Source organism: Nerophis ophidion, linkage group LG09 (genome assembly GCF_033978795.1).
Source record: "Nerophis ophidion isolate RoL-2023_Sa linkage group LG09, RoL_Noph_v1.0, whole genome shotgun sequence".
Lineage (NCBI taxonomy): Eukaryota > Metazoa > Chordata > Actinopteri > Syngnathiformes > Syngnathidae > Nerophis > Nerophis ophidion.
Window position 1 is genome coordinate 10138008 of NC_084619.1, and position 19776 is coordinate 10157783.

General features: G+C 40.1%; 1 protein-coding gene across 3 annotated transcripts in view; it reads left to right on the forward strand.

The window, feature by feature from the left end:
* washc2c (WASH complex subunit 2C) overlaps positions 1-11213 on the forward strand; it is a 35547-nt gene extending 24334 nt beyond the window's left edge. For 2 of the 3 annotated variants that reach the window (XM_061910231.1, XM_061910232.1), the window contains exons 22-31: positions 540-645; positions 739-1119; positions 1185-1313; positions 3627-3728; positions 3845-3925; positions 6500-6559; positions 6854-7081; positions 7215-7862; positions 10340-10520; positions 10602-11213. In XM_061910231.1, the coding sequence (XP_061766215.1) occupies positions 540-645; positions 739-1119; positions 1185-1313; positions 3627-3728; positions 3845-3925; positions 6500-6559; positions 6854-7081; positions 7215-7862; positions 10340-10520; positions 10602-10750 (2065 nt within the window). In that variant the 3' untranslated portion in view covers positions 10751-11213. The remainder of the gene's footprint in view (positions 1-539; positions 646-738; positions 1120-1184; positions 1314-3626; positions 3729-3844; positions 3926-6499; positions 6560-6853; positions 7082-7214; positions 7863-10339; positions 10521-10601) is intronic. The other variant, XM_061910233.1, reaches the window with a different exon arrangement.
* The last annotated feature ends 8563 nt before the right edge of the window (positions 11214-19776 follow it).

Here is a 19776-nt window from a genome sequence, read left to right on the forward strand (position 1 = left end):
AATATAACGATAGTACTAAAAACGCTTAGTGTCAATATAGTGCAACACTACACTAATATGAAAATAATTCATTTATAATAGATTATTTGTACTTAGTGGAAATGTGTTTATTGCTCTCAGGAATTAATCAATATTGACAAACGAGAGTCTACTGTATACCAAAAATAAAGTAATATTACAAGAAACAAATGAACAGGTAGATGAAAGGTAGGACATGTTTTTTTCGCACTAACTTTCTTAGTTCTGATGGTTGTAGGGCAGGATGTTGAACTCTAAGCGGCACTCAACTGTTAAAACTGTCAAACTGTCGCGCACAAATGAAGAAGAAACGACGTGTAACAATATACTAACTCCTTATTGCTCAAACGGCACAACCCTGTTACAAATATCGCTTCAACCAAGAGTGAAAATGCTCGTAACTCAGGGTATGCTCGCAACTTAAAGCACGACAAAAAGCCCAGAGACCACTCGTATCTCAAATTCCCAGTAAATCAGGGTACTTGTAATCTAATCATGTGGTTATGTCCCTCTTCACACAGTCAGAAGAAACCCCAGAAGGTTTCTCTCTTGTTTGAGGATGAAGATGATGATAGCGGGTCCTTGTTTGGCATCAAACCAGATGACAACACAAATAAACCAACAAAAGTGAGTGTGACTTTGCTATTTAGTTTCTGAGACATATCTGCGGTGTAATCTCTAACACTTATCTTTTTTTTTTTTTTGCTTGTGGATTCTCAGCCCAAATCACAAGAAGATTCAGATGAAAGGAAGGTGCCAGAAAAGCCATCAGTGCCAGAAAAGCCATCAGTGCCAGAAAAGCCGCCTGTGCCAGAGAAAGCAGCAGTAAAGCCTACTGAGACACTGCTGTCATCACTTGAGGGTGGTGAAAGTAAAAAGAAGCCTGTTGGAGCCGTCAGTTTGTTTGGGGGCATTGACGTTTTTGCCAACAAGCAGACAAAGATCATTTTGGATGACGACTACGACGACAATGTCCCGCCACCAATCATCAAAACGCAGGAGAAAGTAAAATCTTTAAGTCTGTTTGATGATGATGAAGAGGAGGATGAGCTTGCTCCAATTGTCCCCCACAGCAAACCTACAACCAGAGACCCTCCAAAGGTGTGGATGCATTAAAAGTTGAAGACATATTGACTTGCTTATTAACGGGTGTTCACTCTTTACAGCCTGTTGAGGAGCAACCACAGGCGAAAAGCACGGGTGTGTTCCTGGATGAGGAGTTGTTGTTTAGTTCCACGCAGCAGAAGGACAATGATCCAGATGTTGACCTCTTTGCCCCCTCAGAGAGAACGACAGTCAGTATTTTTATGGCGTACACTCACTGACCACAATGTTAGGCACATCTGTGCTGTCAACCTTGACCACTCAGGTGTTCAAAATAGAAATGAGAAGGTTCATTGATTCCATTGCTGTATCCTATATTACCTGAAAAGTGTTATAATTGCACTGGTAGTGTACAGTTGGTGGTCTTGGGGCCAAATCGAGCTCGAGAATGACACCCTACGGGGCCCGCGAGTTCAGTTCTGAACTTGGGAGACAAACATTTTTGCGGAAATTTCCTAAAAACACTAGAATGCTCCAGTTGTATAGAGGATCTTGGACCACTGTAAACACAAACTTGACGTGGGGCGGTTTAGCTCGGTTGGTAGAGTGGCCGTGCCAGCAACTTGAGGGTTGCAGGTTCGATTCCCGCTTCTGCCAACCTAATCACTGCCGTTGTGTCCTTGGGCAAGATACTTAACCCACCTGCTCCCAGTGCCACCCACACTGGTTTAAATGTAACTTAGATATTGGGTTTCATTATGTAAAGTGCTTTGAGTCACTAGAGAAAAAGCGCTATTTAAATATAATTCACTTCACTTCACTTCACATTTTAATCTTGCTAGCAAACAGAACACTGAGGTCCAAACTTGTGATTTACATAACTTAGGCGTTCCTCAAGGCACTCCTTTCAAGTCCTCTTCTTTTTTCGTAATGTGATTTAACTAAAGCATTGTTAACTAGGTGTCTTGTTTACTTCCGATGCAGTCTGTAGTCTTAAATAAAGTACAAGACCCAAAACTAGTGAAGTTGGCACGTTGTGTGAATCGTAAATAAAAACAAAATACAATGATTTGCAAATCCTTTTCAACCTATATTCAATTGAATAGACTGCAAAGATGAGATACTTAACGTTTGAACTTCAAAACTTAATTTTTTGCAAATATTAGCTCATATTGGATTTCATGCCTGCAACATGTTTCAAAAAAGCTGGCACAGGTGGCAAAAAAGACTGATAAAGTTGATGAATGCTCATCAAACACTAATTTCAAACATCCCATAGGTGAACAGTCTAATTGGGAACAGGTGGGTCAATGATTGGGTATTAAAGCAGCTTCCATGAAATGCTCAGTCGTTCACAAACAGGGTTTGGGGCGAGGGTCACCACTTTATGAACAAATGCGTGAGCAAATTGTTTTCTCAACCAGCTATTGCAAGGAATTTAGGTATTTCACCATCTACTGTCCATAATATTATCAGAAGGTTCAGAGAATCTGGACAAATCACTGCACGTATGCAGCGCGGCTGAAAACCTTCAAAAACCGACATCGGTGTGTAAAGGATATCACCACATGGGCTCAGGAACACTTCAGAAAACCACTGTCAGTAACTACAGTTAGTCGCAACATCTGTAAGTGCAAGTTAAAACTCAACTATGCAAAGTGAAAGCCATTTCACCGTGCAAGTAACACAGTGGTAAAAATGCCCCTGCGCCAACTTTTTTGCTAAAGGTTGATGCCATTATATTCTAAGTTAATGATTATTTGCCCAAAAAATGTAGTTTCTCACTTCGAACATTAAAGATATTGTCTTTGCAGTTTATTCAATTGAATATAAGTTGAAAAGGATTTGAAAATCATTGTAATCTGGTTTTATTTATGAATTACACAATGTGCCAACTTCACTGGTTTTGTTTTTTTTTAGTAGTGTTCCTCGAGGATCCATTTTAGGGAATCGTTTTCATCATTCAACTGGTGATCAGCGAGTTCAGTTCAAAAAACTTGCGAGAGATTCACATTTTTGCAGAGGGTCCTTAAAAACAGCAGAGAGCTCCTATAACTCTGAACGAAATAAATAGACCAAAATAATATTGGTTCTCCGGAATATATAAAATAAGGCTAATAGTGAATGTAAAGGTCCGGCGGCCCCCCAATGCCTAACTTTCTGGAAATGTGGTCCCCAAAACCATTTAGTTGACTATTACTGGTATACAGTGATGCAAAACTGAGTTATTTCTAATTCTATGTTAACTACAATAGTAAACATCTTCAATTAGGTAAACAGCCTAATTTTATAAGAATCATTTAATACACCTTCAAGGGTGCTCACAGCTTACAAATGCATGAATTGCACTAATGATGTTTACTAAGAAATCAAGTGACTATAAAACTAATGAAGAAAACACTATATTTTTCCTCCTTTTTTCCAATCACATTAGCACCAATTTTTTGTGGTTTTGTCTTCACTTCAGACTGTGCAGGTTTTCCTAATGAAATGTTGGTTTGTGTGTCTGCATGTGGATGTATTCCATTGCGTGGTAACATTACGCAACCATGTTTATTTTACAGAGCGCCAAGCTCAGCTCGGTGAAGCCGGCGACACCAAGTCTGTTCTCAGAGGACGAGGAGGATGACCTCTTCAGCTCCAACAAGCCCAAAACTCTTCCGCCGGTACTAATTGAATTAATATGCAGATCTGCTCCATTCAAAGCTGGCTTGTTTTTTTTTGTAAGACATCATAATTGAAGTCAGTTGTTCGTTTTTTGTTGGGGTGGGATCTTCCTCAGAAAGTAGCAGAGAAACCTAGTATGTCTAACGACAGAGCACCGCTAAGCCATCCAGAACCAGAACCAGTGTCAGAGATTCAGGTGAGTGGAATATAAATGCATACTGTCATTCTAATAAGCAATTAAAAAAAATGGTGTTTCTTAAAGGGGAATTTCACTTTTTGGGTGATTTTGCCTATTATTCACAATCCTTATGTAATACAAAAACACGTTTTTCCTTTTTTATGCATTCTAAATATGAAATAAAAGCGATCAAAAGTCTACTTACAATGGAGTTTATGAGAATCGCTCTATTCTACCTGTGAAGCGCTTAAAAATATTCAAAGAGATCAAGTTTTTGGGTGTTATGATTGATGAACATTTGTCATGGAAATCACATATAAATGAAACAGAGGTTAAAGTATCTAAAACTATAGCTATTTTGTCCAACATAAAGGAATTGCTAAATCAAAAAGCATTGTATAGTTTGTAAAACTTACTGATTGTTCCATATCTAACATACTGTATTGAAATGTGGGGGAGTGCCTGTAAAACATTTAAATCCAATCTTCCTTCTGCAGAAAAGAGCTGTAAGAATCATTACTGGAAATGCATACAGGGGACCCACAAACCCAATATTCAAAACAGTTACACTTACTAAAATGTCATGAACTGGCAGACTGTAATATCCTAAACATCATGTACATGCAACATTCAAAACAGATTAGTAAAAATAGAAAGTAATTAAATTCTGAAAGGAACAGGGGAGATCTTTAATAAATCTACCTTTAGAACAGTGATGATGGAAAAAAGTATTTCAATCAGAGGTGTTTATGGAACAAACTTGACAGTGGAATAAAACAATGTAAATCCATTTCTTTGTTCAAAAGAAATGTCAAAATCAGGATGATGTATTTTGTTCACTTTAAGCATAGGGCGGTGTATTAATTTTATAGATGCATCACAACATTCACATTTTTCCTTCAACAATACTGACAACTATTTATCACTGTAGACTTCATGAGAGCCAACAAACATAATAATACATCACTTACTGTACAATGCTTTCTCTCACTGGGATGCCGACTGTTATTGTGATCATATACCGTATTTCCTTGAATTGCCGCAGGGTCAAACTCGCTTCCCAAAATAATTAGCGCATGCTTAGTATTACCGCCTGGTCAAACTTGTGACGTCACGAGTGACACTTCCCCTGTTATCATTTTCAAAATGGAGGAGGCTGATTTCAATACCGGTAATTTGAAATTGCATAAAGGGAAGAAGACTAAGAGCTATACAGTAGGATTTAAGGTCCAAGCTTACATCACACTCAAATTTTTACTACATACCTTTGGTAAGTGTCGGAGTGAGAAGAGGTTTTAGAATGATTAGCGCATGCTTACTTTTACCGCATGCCTTTGATAAGCGCAGGAGTGAGAAGAGGTTTTAAATTATTAGCACCCCGGCGGGAATTCAAGGAAATACGGTATTCCTGTTGAGATGCAGAATGACTTATCATCCTCGCGAAGAAAAAAATGGGCGTGCAAACGAGCGTCTTTTTCATCATTTCCGGGTTTTAGTTGGCTGTCAGAGTGTACCAACTTCTCGATTTATGTCCACATCACTTTTAATATCCAGATGAGAGGCATGATTTATAATCTCAAACTTTCACCAGGTCAGAGACGAGAGAGCAGCTCACCAGCTGATGTCAGTACAGCAGCATAAGCTAATCGGTAACTCTCCCTGATCAAAGCACCGCTATATGTGGGTGATTAATGTTAGCACTTATAATAACACAATATTGCTCATTCTTGGTCAATATTTAGGTCACAAAATGTAAATGCAGTATTGTTGGCACTTTTTAGATGTTTGTTTTCAGTGGGTTTTATGAGCGGAATAGAAGCAGTGATGTCATGGGAGCTGGTTTCACATTGTTCCCAATGGGTTGAGTTCTTTCTTGCCCTGATGTGGGATCAGATCTGAGGATGTTGTGGTTTGTGCAGCCCTTTGAGACATTTGTGATTAAGGGTTATATAAATAATCATTGATTGATTGATTGATGGCTTCATTGTAAGCATATTTTAATTTATATTTAGGAGTTAGAAAGCATAAAAAAGGCATACAGTACAGGCCAAAAGTTTGGACACACCTTGTCATTTCAATGCGTATTCTTTATTTTCATTCCTATTTACATTGTAGATTGTCACTGAAGGCATGAAAACTATGACTGTGTAGTGAAAACCATTTCAGGTGACTACCTCTTGAAGCTCATCGAGAGAATGCCAAGAGTGTGCAAAACAATGAGAGCAAGGGGTGGATATTGTGAAGAAACAAGTTTATAAAACATATTTTCAGTTATTTCACCTTTTTTTGTTAGGTACGTAACACCACATGTGTTCATTCATAGTTTTGATGCCCTCAGTGACAATCTACAATGTAAATAGTCATGAAAATAAAGAAAACGCATTGAATGAGGTGTGTCCAAACTTTTGGCCTGTACTGTATGTGTTCTTGTCTCATAAGAATTGAGAATTATCATCAACATTCCAAAAAAAAAGTGCAGCTCCCCTTTAAAGCCCCCTGCATATTTACTATTGAGACTTTGTCCGTCAGTAAGGTGTTCAAAAATGTGTTTTCTTTGGTTGAACTGAATGTATTGTAATCTCAACTACACAGAAACCTGTACCATGTCCTGCAAAACCTAAAGAGCCGTCATCAAGGATTGGCAAACTTCAAGTAATTTATTTTGTTGACTCAAGTCATTTCTGCTATTTCATTCTTTTTTCGACTCAGGAACGACCTCAGTTCCTAGTTATTTCTTTTCCCTTCACTGAAAGTTATTTTGTCTTGTTTTCCGCATTTCACCTTTAAAGTTTGATTCTTTGTGTAACATTTCTCTCCTCATTTCTATCCGAGATGCCAGTTTCTGCATCCATTGACAGTTGCTTCCTCTTGATTACATATTTTTGAGTTCTAATTATAGCCTGTCATTATTATTTCCACCATTTTTACGGTGGTTGTGCTTCTTAGGCAAGTTTGAAGATCAACCCATCAGTGTTGCTCCCTGGTTTGGCCCCAAGTATGCCTGGGGCTGTGAGTGTACTCCCTGGTCTGGATCCTAATTCATCTTCTGGGGTATCCAGCTCCAGCCTGAGCCCCAGCCCAGCTACGACTCCTATTGGAAGCCAGGCTAACATTGAGGGGGGAGTGAGCTTCGACACGCCACAGCAGGCTTCCACTTTGCAGAGTGCACACAAGGTGGGGCGTAAATTGCACGCATTGAAAGAAATGAAAACGATTACATTTTTCAACAGATCAATCACAGGGTTTTTTGTAGGTTCATCACAATTAAATATCTGACTATTTATATATTGTACATGTTCTTCTGCAGAGTCGCGTCAAAGGCTCTATACGTCGAAGACCTCCGTCTAGAGCGGCAAGGCAGCAAGCGTTTGAAAGATCTGTAGAGGAGCAAGAAGTGATCCCTGGTGGACACATTCCTGAGTCTTCTCCAGATGACTCAAGCCGGACTCCTGTTTCTGAGGTTGCAGCACTAATCACGTCCTTGCCTGACTCTCTACCTCCTCAACCGCCTCCCACTGAAATACCCACCAAGCCCTCTGTACCGACGCTGCCTCTGTCCCCAAGTGCCACAAAGCAGGACTCTAGTAAGGACCACAACCAAGGGAAGGAATCGCCTCCCCTTGAGGAGGATGACCTTTTTGGTTCCGACAGCCTCTTTGGCTCCATCACAAACACCCCTATCACCAAACCCACCACAAAGGAGGTCCAGCATCCGGCAGGCACAGGCGAAAGAGTGAAGAAAGATAAAAGCAACCTTCCATCTATTTTTGATGAGAACAAGAACAGCGATGACCTCTTCCAAAAGGTTAAGTCGTCATCAAAGACAGTCAAGGCCTCATCCTCTTTACAAGACGACGACGAGGACATCTTTGGAGTAATCTCACCAACGCCCCCATCCTACAGTAGTAGCATCCCAAAGAGCAGCAATAGTTTTTCAAAGCAGGACATTTTTGAGGTAATTTTGGTTTTGTGTTCAAGTGTGTAACCTCTAAAGTTGACCACAATCCACTCCATGTTTTTCGAGAACAGTAGATGATATTTTAGTGCCCTTATTGTCTTTGGAAGACATGCGAGCCTATGTTCAAATTTAATAATCACTAGACCAGGCTTCGGCAATTATTTTGACTCGGAGGGGGGCAAATCTTGAGAAAGAAATGTGTCTGGCGGCCGGTATATCTGATTTTTAGGAACTTAACAATAATGTCTGATTAAATACTAAAAACCGCTTCACGGTGGCAGAGGGGTTAGTGCGTCTGCCTCACAATACGAAGGTCCTGAGTAGTCTGGGGTCCTCCCCCTGAATGTGTGGGTTCCCTCCGGGTACTGCGGCTTCCTCCCACTTCCAAAGACATGCACCTGGGGATAGGTTGATTGGCAACACTAAATTGGCCCTAGTGTGTGAATGTGAGTGTGAATGTTGTCTGTCTATCTGTGTTGGCCCTGTGATGAGGTGGCGACTTGTCCAGGGTGTACCCCGCCTCACGCCCGATTGTAGCTGAGATATGTACCAGCGCCCCCCGCGATCCCAAAGGGAATAAGCGGTAGAAAATGGATGAATACTAAAAACGTTATGACAGACCACCTTAATAACGAAATGGAATTTCATTTTTTTTTACTGAATGAGACACCCAGAATGCACATGAAAATTAAGAATGTGGAATTGACAATATTAACTATGAACGATAAAACACTGAATATTGACAACATATGAACGTCACTCGCTCGACATATTTTACAATCAAGCGAAACGCAACAAAAGCAGCCAAATATAAAAATTAAAAAAAACACCTACGACCTGATATATCTGTTATATCACTAAGCTTTGGAACTTTGTTTTAAAAAATTCCTTCCGCGTCTGTCCCTGACACCCGCATTTCAGGCTGGCTGCTGTGGAAACACTCTGTGGAAACGCTCCCCACCCACACTGCTTGGTGCCTCGTCTGAGCTGCTGTGACCTAAATTACCATAGTAACTACGCAAAAACGCAGATTCCAACTATTAAATTACTTTGTATAGTTCAAGACTTACAGTAATTTGAAAACATCACTGCACATAATAATGGTAGCTACAGTTTCCGTCATAAAGATTTAAAAAAATATATTTGGGAATGTCCGGCAGGCCAGATTGAAAAGCTTACCGGGCTCTCGAGCCTTAATTTTCCCAAGTTTGAACTAGACAAACGGTCGATGAACAATTAGTTGCAAAGTCGCACCTTCGACAATGTTTTGCCTGACGGCAGCAACACTTGCTGACACTTTCAAGTAGAAGTCGGTGTTCAGCGTTGAGCGTTGTGTGAAACTTCAAGTCAGGCTGCTCTATTGGGTCAAAAACAGCATGCCAAAAGAAAAATAAATAGCCCATGCAACACAGTTTTGCTGACATTTTGACAAAGTCCAACCTTTAGTGTGCAACTACTTTGGAATAAAAGCTGAATAATTGAATAAATCCATTAATTTGATAGTAAAAAAGTCTCAATTATATTTAGTTGCTTTGATTACTCGTTAAATTAGTTTATTAACTCATTACTGATTCTACCATGAAGTGGCCGGAACTTTAGATTTGCAGACATAGTTTCTCCATAAGTAGAGCGCACTTGAGAGCGGTGGTGTGTGGCAAACAGTGGAGATTTTTATTTTTATTTATGCACTCCTGATGAACGTGCTATTTCTATGTTGATTGTGTGCATTTATTAGAAGATGACAAGGAAGGTTATGCCAAGCAGAAACAGCGTAGTTTATTCAAACCAATTACCCCAAAGTACACATTGAGGCTATAAAGTGTTATTTATCAAACAAAATAATCAATAGATTCCTAAATTAATCAATAGCTGCAGCCTTATAGTGTAACTAAAACAAATGTATAAATCAGAACTTTAAATACACGGACATAGTTACCACACAGTCGTTGCAATATGATCTACAGTACAGGCCAAAAGTTTGGACACACCTTCTCCTCATTTAATGCGTTTTCTTTGTTTTCATGACTATTGACATTGTAGATTGTCACTGAAGGCAACAAAACTATGAATGAACACATGCAGAGTTATGTACTTGACAAAAAAAGGGGAAATAACTGAAAACATGTTTTGTATTGTAGTTTGTCCAAAATAGCCACCCTTTGCTCTGATTACTGCTTTGCACACTCCTGGCATTCTCAAAGGTAGTCACCTGAAATGGTTTTCACTTCACAGGTGTAGTTTGTATGATAGGAATTTGAATGTGATATAAAATAATCAGTTCCAGAGTCAAACTGGTCATTGTGAAAATGTATTATTAATGAGCTATTGCATTACTTTTATGAGATTACCCTATATTTATTGAGCCGTATTGTGCTGAGCAGCCTGAACAGTGACCACGTGGGTTCAGTTTCAAAGGTCCTGCAGCGTTTTTCCATGTTTTCTCAGCCTCCTAAACTCATTTCACGCCTTTGCAGGACGACAACATAACCACTTTGCCAAAAGTCCACGATAAGGATAAGGAGAAAGACAAGCCCGTCGATTTCAGCCTGTTTGACGACGACGTGGACATCTTTGCCGACCCGACAGACATTTTTACACCGAAACAGAAGACGAAGACAAAGGGAGCGACTGAGTCCATATTTGACGACGAAATGGGTAAGCGAAGACAAATCAAACCCAGCAAGTGTGTTTTTTTTCAATGTTCAATTTAAACCTGCTATTCTGTTTTTGTTAAAGATGACATCTTTTCGCCAAGCACAGTCAAACCTGCCGCTAAGGCGACTCCGAAATTAAAAAATCCGCCCCCTTCCCAGGAGAGCAGCACGGCAACGGCGGACTCAAGCAACATATTTGATGATCCACTGAATGCTCTCGGTAGGAATTGAACTATTTTGATGAGCTTTATATTGTAAATCAACTCTTTTGAACATGTAGAGATCGGACAAACTGTTAACGGAGCTATTTATTCATATCAATGCGATCATTTTGTGTACTGCAAATAAATCATGTCATTGCGTCAAACCCCATTATGTAACAATTAATTAAATACTGTTAATGGTTATTATACGTGATAGCACTTTATAAGCATAACCATGTGCTTAGCCTCAAAGCCTGGGAGAAATTAACAGTAGATTGTTTTTGAATGTTTGTTTGGCTTTGCCATGTTGAGATTCTATAGGTTTTGTGCCCATGCCATGTTTATATCAATCAGTGTTCTTTTTTTCCCACTGTCTTAAGCTTTTTGACCATGTTTTTATCAACAAGAAGCTCAAGCATTTCTTAACTTTTGCTGTGATAAAAGGAAATGTCATTTTTATTAATAACTAAAAGGAAACATATTTTATACTATTTGGAATACGTGTGGTTATTTTCAAAAGTCCCTGACATGAGAAAATGTATTGCCTTTCTTATTTAAATGTTTCATTATTGTATTACAATGAAATATCTGAGGTGTAAAGTTCAAAATGATTTTAAAAAATGGCAGCTTTGCAAAAATTGCTATAAAAATATCACATATTTATATTTTTCTCCACTTTAATAAACAAGTCAAATTTAAAATACTTCAGGCTGAAATCTATACACACACACACACACATTTATTTATATATATATATATATATATATATCTGAGGTCTGGTTGCGGGGACAGCAGCCTAAGCAGAGAAGCCCCAACTTCACTCTCCCCACCCACTTCGTCCAGTTCATCCAGGGGAATCCTATAGTCAATTGAATAGACTGCAAAAACAAGATACTTAACATTCGAACTGGTAAACTTTTGTTATTTTTTGCAAATATTAGCTCATTTGGAATTTCATGCCTGCAACAACATGTTTCAAAAAAAGCTGGCACAAGTTGCAAAAAAGACTGAGAAAGTTGAGGAATGCTCATCAAACAGTTATTTGAAACATCCCACAGGTGAACAGGCTAATAGGGAACAGGTGGGTGCCATGATTGGGTATAAACGCAGCTTCCATGAAATGCTCAGTAATTCACAAACAAGGATGGGGAGAGGGTCACCACTTTTTGAACAAATGTGTAAGCTAATTGTCCCAACAGTTTAAGAACAACATTTCTCAGAGGTATTGCAAGAAATTTAGGGATTTTACCATCTACCGTCTGTGATATCATCAAAAGGTTCAGAGAATCTGGAGAAATCACTGCACGTAACATTGATTGCCTGTGGCCTTTGATCCCTCAGGAGGTACTGCATCAAAAAGCGACATCAGTGTGTGAAGGATATCACCACATGGGCATAGGAACACATCAGAAAACCCCTGTCAGTAACTACAGTTGGTCGCTACATTTGTAAGTGCAAGTTAAAACTTTGCAATACAAAACAAGATCCATTTATCAACAACACCCAGAAACGCCGCCAGCATTGCTGGGCACGAGCTCATCTAAGATGGACGGATGCAAAGTGTTAAAGTGTTGTGTGGTCTGACGAGTCTACTTTTCAAATTGTTTTTGGAAACTGTGGACGTCGTGTCCTCTGGAACAATGAGGAAAAGAACCATCCGGATTGTTGTAGAAACAAAGTTCAAAAGCCAGCATCTGTGATGGTATGGGGGTGTATTAGTGCCCAAGGCATGGGTAACTTACACATCTGTGAAGGCACCATTAATGCTGAAAGGTACATACAGGTTTTGGAGCAACATATGTTGCCATTCAAGCAACGTTATCGTGGACACCCCTGCTTATTTCAGTAAGACAATGCCAAGCCACGTGTTACAACAGCGCGGCTTCATACTAAAAGAGTGCGAGTACTAGACTGGCATGCCTGTAGTCCAGACCCGTCTCCCACTGAAAATGTGTGGCGCATTATGAAGCGCAAAATACTACAACGGAGACCCCAGACTGTTGAACAACCTAAACTGTACATCAAGCAAGAATGGGAAAGAATTCCACATGAATAGCTTTAAAAATTGGTCTCCTCAGTTCCCAAACGTGCCAACTTAACTGGTTTTGGGTTTTCGTTCGTGCGTGCGTGTGTGCTCACGTTCCTATACAAATATACACTTACATACAGTCTATACACAAAATTATATATTATAATTTATGTATTTAATAAATATATATTTATATATGTGTGTATATATATGTATTCATATGTATACGTATGTATATTAAATACACATAACCTATTTGTGTGTGTATATATATATACACATATACATACACAAATCGGTGTGTGTGTATGTATATATATATATTTATATATATATATATACATACATACATACATACAGTATATACACACACACACACAAATTGGTGTGTGTGTGTATGTATGCATGTGTATATACTGTATGTATGTATAACCTGTATAACTTTATATCTGCATACAAATCTCAAAAGTGCTGTAGCATTAAAACAGACACAATTAAAACAATATAATAAAAGCTTTACAAAACAAGTATAAAAGGCAGTTGGTTCCAATCAATATTAGGCTTCTCTCACCAGATATGTCTTACGGTGCTGTTAGAAGCACTCCACGGTTAGTAGCGCCTGAAATTCCTCTGGCAAAGCGTTCCTGAGGTGAAGAGCAGACATAGAGCGAAGCCGGGTCTTTGGCTGACAGAGACGGTAAGAATTTTGTGATCTGGATGTGGTCTGTATGCTAAAATATTGCAGGTGTTGTGGAGCATTTCCATTGTTGCATTTGTGAGTGAGAAGGCAAGGGTTTATATCGAATAAGGAAACTTATCAGGTGCCAATGGAGAAGCGCCGTTGTGAATGTGTTGCAGCTTTTGATGGATTCTGCGCCGATTTATCAACAACATCCAGAAACGCCGCCGGCTTCTCTGGGCCCGAGATCATCTAAGATGGACTGATGCAAAGTGGAAAAGCGTCGTGTAGTCTGAGGAGTCCACATTTCAAATTGTTTTTGGAAATTTTCGACATTGTGTCATTTGGACCACAGGGGAAGCGAAGACTGTTATCGACGCAAAGTTCAAAAGCCAGCATCTGTGATGGTATGGGGGTGCATTAGTGCCCAAGGCATGGGTAACTTACACATCTGTGAAGGCACCATTAATGCTGAAAGGTACATACAGGTTTTGGAGCAACATATGCTGCCATCGAAGCACCATCTTTTTCATGGACGCCCCTGCTTATTTCAGCAAAACAATGCCAAGCCACATTCAGCACGTGTTAAAACAGCAGGGCTTCGTAAAAAAAGAGTGCGGGTACTCTCCTGGCACGCCTGCAGTCCAGACCTGTCTCCCATCAAAAATGTGTGGCGCATAATGAAGCCTAAAATACGACAGCGGAGACTGTTGAACGACTGAAGCTCTACACAAAACAAGAATGGAAAGAATTCCACTTTCAAATCTTTAGCAATTAGTTTCCTCAGTTCCCAAACGTTTATTGAGTGTTGTTAAAAGAAAAAGTGATGTAACACAGTGGTGAACATGCCCTTTCCCAACTACTTTGGCACGTGTTGCAGCCATGAAATTCTAAGGTAATTATTATTTGCAAAAGAAAAGTAAAAGTTTATGAGTTTGAACATCAAATATCTTGTCTTTGTAGTGCATTCAACTGAATATGGGTTGAAAAGGATTTGCAAATCATTGTATTCCGTTTATATTTACATCTAACACAACTTCCCAACTCATGGAAACGGGGTTTGTATATATATATATATATATATATATATATATATATACATATATATATATATATATAATATACACACACACACGCTTATATGTGTATATTCAGGTCACCTCCATATTTAAACTGTTGACTGTCAATCAGAATGTGCAATAATAGAATGTTAATTACTGTGCCTTGTATATAACATTTTTATTTTTACTTTTTATTCTATTTTTTCATTTTTAGCTAAGTATCATGTGACTTGTTGAGGGGTGGACTAGCAAAGTAAGATTTTCATTGTACGGCAAACTGTTTTAACTGTGCATATGACAATAAAACAATCTTGAATGTACTATATATATATATATATATATATATGTATATATATATATATATGTATATGTATATGGCCTCTGGAGCTGCCAGGATCCGAGGGGAGAAGCATTGGACTTGGTGACTTACTACTAGCATAGCTCGGTTGGTAGAGCGGCCGTGCCAGCAACTTGAGGGTTGCAGGTTCGATTCCCGCTTCCGCCATCCTAGTCACTGCCGTTGTGTCCTTGGGCAGGACACCTTACCCACCTGCTCCCGGTGCCACCCACACTGGTTTAAATGTAACTTAGATATTGGGTTTCACTATGTAAAGCGCTTTGAGTCACTAGAGAAAAGCGCTATATAAATATAATTCACTTCACTTCACTACTATTACTACTTGTACTACTACTACTAATACTAATTGTACTATATATATATATATATATATACATACATATATATATATATACATCCTTCCATCCATTTTCTACCGCTTATTCCCTTTGGGGTTGCGGGGGGCGCTGGTGCCTATCTCAGCTAGGCGGGGCTTATTCTGGACAAGTCGCCACCTCATCGCAGGGCCAACACAGATAGACAACATTCACACACTAGGGCCAATTTAGTGTTGCCAATCAACCTATCCCCAGGTGCATGTCTTTGGAAGTGGGAGGAAGCCGGAGTACCCGGAGGGAACCCACGCATTCACGGGGAGGACATGCAAACTCCACCCAGAAAGATCCCGAGCCCGGGATTGAACCCATGACTACTTAGGACCTTCGTATTGTGAGGCAGATGCACTAACCCCTCTTCCACCGTGAAGTGTGTGTGTGTGTGTGTGTGTGTGTGTGTGTGTGTGTGTGTGTGCGCGCGTGCGTGCGTGCGTGCGTGCGTGCGTGCGTGAAATTTCCCCTCGGGGATTAAGTATTTCTGATTCTGATATATTTATACACACACATATATATGTATATACAGTGGGGCAAAATAGTATTTAGTCAGCAACCAATTGTGCATGTTCTCCCACTTAAAATGATGACGGAGGTCTGTAATTTTCATCATAGGTACACTTCAACTGTGAGAGACGGAATGTGAAAAAAAAAATCCAGGAATTCACATTGTAGGAATTTCAAATAATTTATTTGTAAATTATGGTGGAAAATAAGTATTTGGTCAACCATTCAAAGCTCTCACTGATGGAAGGAGGTTTTGGCTCAAAATCTCACGATACATGGCCCCATTCATTCTTTCCTTAACACGGATCAATCGTCCTGTCCCCTTAGCAGAAAAATAGCCCCAATGCATGATGTTTCCTCCCCCATGCTTCACAGTAGGTGTGGTGTTCTTGGGATGCAACTCAGTATTCTTCTTCCTCCAAACACGACGAGTTGAGTTTATACCAAAATGGATACATGGATGATACAGCAGACGATTGGGAGGAATGTCATGTGGTCAGATGAAACCAAAATATAACTTTTTGGTATAAACTCAACTCGTCGTGTTTGGAGGAAGAAGAATACTGAGTTGCATCCCAAGAACACCATACCTACTGTGAAACATGGGGGTGGAAACATCATGCTTTGGGGCTGTTTTTTCTGCTAAGGGGACAGGACGATTGATCCGTGTTAAGGAAAGAATGAACGGGGCCATGTATCGTGAGATTTTGAGCCAAATCCTCCTTCCATCAGTGAGATCTTTGAATGGTTGACCAAATACTTATTTTCCACCATAATTTACAAATAAATTCTTTAAAGATCCTACAATGTGAATGCCTGGATTTTTTTTTCACATTCTGTCTCTCACAGTTGAAGTGTACCTATGATGAAAATTACAGACATCTGTCATCATTTTAAGTGAGAGAACTTGCACAATCGGTGGCTGACTAAATACTTTTTTGCCCCACTGTATGTATATATATATATATATATATATATATGGACAAAAAATGCTGCATGCCATCGTGTGGAAAAAGAATTAAATTCAGTATTCGAAATTGAAACTTTGATAAGGGATTGTATACGTTTAACATACATGGGTGCCAATCAGAATGTTTTTATCTCAAGTAAGAAACGTGTGGGCTTTTGTATGTTGCAATGTGTCGCTAATTTAATACACAGCAATCCCAGTTGTATTTATTTGAAAACTATGACGTATATGCATTACACACAGACAACATGACTTGAAGGCCTACTGAAACCCACTATTACCGACCAGGCAGTCTGATAGTTTATATATCAATGATGAAATATTAACATTGCAACACATGCCAATACGGCCTTTTTAGTTTACTAAATTACAATTTTAAATTTCCCGCGGAGTTTCCTGTTGAAAACGTTGCGGAATGATGACGTGTGTTTGTGACGTTATGGGTTGGAGGGGACATATCAGCCCAGCACCACTTGTGGCTAAAAGTCGTCTCTTTTCATCGCATAATTACACAGTAATTTGGACATCTGTGGAGCTGAATCTTTTGCAATGTTTTCAATTAATAATGGAGACTATAAAGAAGAATGCTGTTGGTGGAAAGCGGTGGATTGCAGCTGCCTTTAGCACCGAAACACAGCCGGTGTTTGTTTGTTGTGAAGCTTTAACACAGAGCGGTCAAGCGAACATGTTTCTATACGTCAACCAGCATGTTTTTGGATGGGAAAATTGTGATATTAAGTCGGCTCTTCCCAGAAACTTCAGTGCATTATGCGACCTCATCTCTCAGCTCAAAAAGGCTGCTGTGATCTTGGCTCCTCGGCTTCTGTCAGAGACACTGGCGTTCACCGCATCCATCCGACTTTCAGGTATGATTTTACAATCTCACTAAAACACTATTGAAACAATAAGCAAATAAGGGATCCTCCTGGATTATCCTAGTAAATGTGTCTCATTACATCTGAATCGGTCACACTGCCGCCGCCTGGAGCCGTCGCCTTTTCTTTTTTTTTTTTTCTTTTTTAGTGCCTCACTGTAACTTTCCTCATCCATATTTTTTTCATCATTACTCAAATTAATGGGGAAATCGTCGCTTTCTCGGTCTGAATAGCTCTTGCTGCCGTACTCTGGAATGCCCTCTTGGTAACAGTTCGAGATGCTACCTCAGTAGAAGCATTTAAGTCTCACCTTAAAACTCATTCGTATACTCTAGCCTTTAAATAGACCTTCTTTTTAGACCAGTTGATCTGCCGCTTCTTTTCTTTTTCTCCTCTGTCCCCCCCTCCCTTGTGGAGGGGGTCTGGTCCGATGGCCATGGATTAAGTACTGCCTGTTCAGAGTCGGGACCCAGGATGGACCGCTCGCCTGTGTATCGGTTGGGGACATCTCTACGCTGCTGACCCGACTCCGCTTGGGATGGTTTCCTGTGGACGGGACTCTCACTGCTGTCTTGGATTCGCTTTGAATTGAACTCTCGCGGCTGTGTTGGAGCCACTATGGATTGAACTTTCACTGTATCATGTTAGACCCGCTCGACAGCCATTGCTTTAGGTCCCCTAGGGAGGGGGGGTTGCCCACATATGAGGTCCTCTCCAAGGTTCTCATAGTCAGCATTGTCACTGGCGTCTCACTGGGTGTGAGTTCTCCTTGCCCTTATGTGGGTTCTTCCGAGGATGTTGTAGTCGTAGTGGTTTGTACAGTCCTGAGACATTTGTGATTTAGGGCTATATAAATAAACATTGATTGTGCGGCGTCTTCAGTAATGCGGACGTTGTACCGATCCGTTGTGGTGAAGAAGGAGCTGAGCCGGAAGGCAAAGCTCTCAATTTACCGGTCGATCTACGTTCCCATCCTCACCTATGGTCATGAGCTTTGGGTCATGACCGAAAGGATAAGATCACGGGTACAAGCGGCCCAAATGAGTTTGGGGCTCTCCCTTAGAGATAGGGTGAGAAGCTCTGCCATCCGGGAGGAACTCAAAGTAAAGCCGCTGCTCCTTCACATCGAGAGGAGCCAGATGAGGTGGTTCGGGCATCTGGTCAGGATGCCACCCGAACGCCTCCCTAGGGAGGTGTTTAGGGCACGTCCAACCGGTAGGAGGCCACGGGGAAGACCCAGGACACGTTGGGAAGACTATGTCTCCCGGCTGGCCTGGGAACGCCTCGGGATCCGCCGGGAAGAGCTAGACGAAGTGGCTGGGGAGAGGGAAGTCTGGGTTTCCCTGCTTAGGCTGTTGCCCCCGCGACCCGACCTCGGATAAGCGGAAGAAAATGGATGGATGGATGATTGATAAAGAATGTTCAGATGTGAGGAGCTCCACAACCCGTGACGTCATGCGCACATCGTCCGGTAAAGGCAAAGCTTTTTTATTAGCGACCAAAAGTTGCAAACTTTATCGTCGATGTTCTCTACTAAATCCTTTCAGCAAAAATATGGCATTATCACGAAATGGTCAAGTATGACACATAGAATGGACCTGCTATCCCCGTTTGAATAAGACAATCTCATTTCAGTAGGCCTTTAACCTTCGTCTTGTGTTAGGGTCGGCACCGATCCGTTTTAGTTTTTAAATGCATAAAAACACCACATACATTTATTGTTTTGCATCAAAGGTTTTTGACTTTGTCAGGAGCCTCTTTGTCAACAAAATAAAACATTTTAATTTTTTTCACTAAATTATAAAATGCTCTGGTAGAAATTATGCCCTTGGTGTTGTTAGGGTCGGTTTCGACCCAGTTATAAAAATAAGATGATAAAGCAATGATAAGAGCCAAAACTGAACACACTGACAGCCAGCTCCTCTCCCAATCATGTGAGCTTTAGTGGATTCTCATTTTACCTTGTTATCCTGTACAAAAACAAACAAAAGACGGACACTAAAAGTGTCACTTTTTGCCACTCTGATTTTGTTTTTTTTATCAGTTTTGGAACTAGTAATCTATTTCTCTTGGTTTCATTTGCTTGATTGGTTGTTGGTTGTTTGATGTTGGATTTCTGTTGCTGAAAAAAATACTTTTTAGCCTTTTTCTTGAAGTAAATATATATGGGTCGAAATTGACCCGTAACACCATAGATGTTACTATAG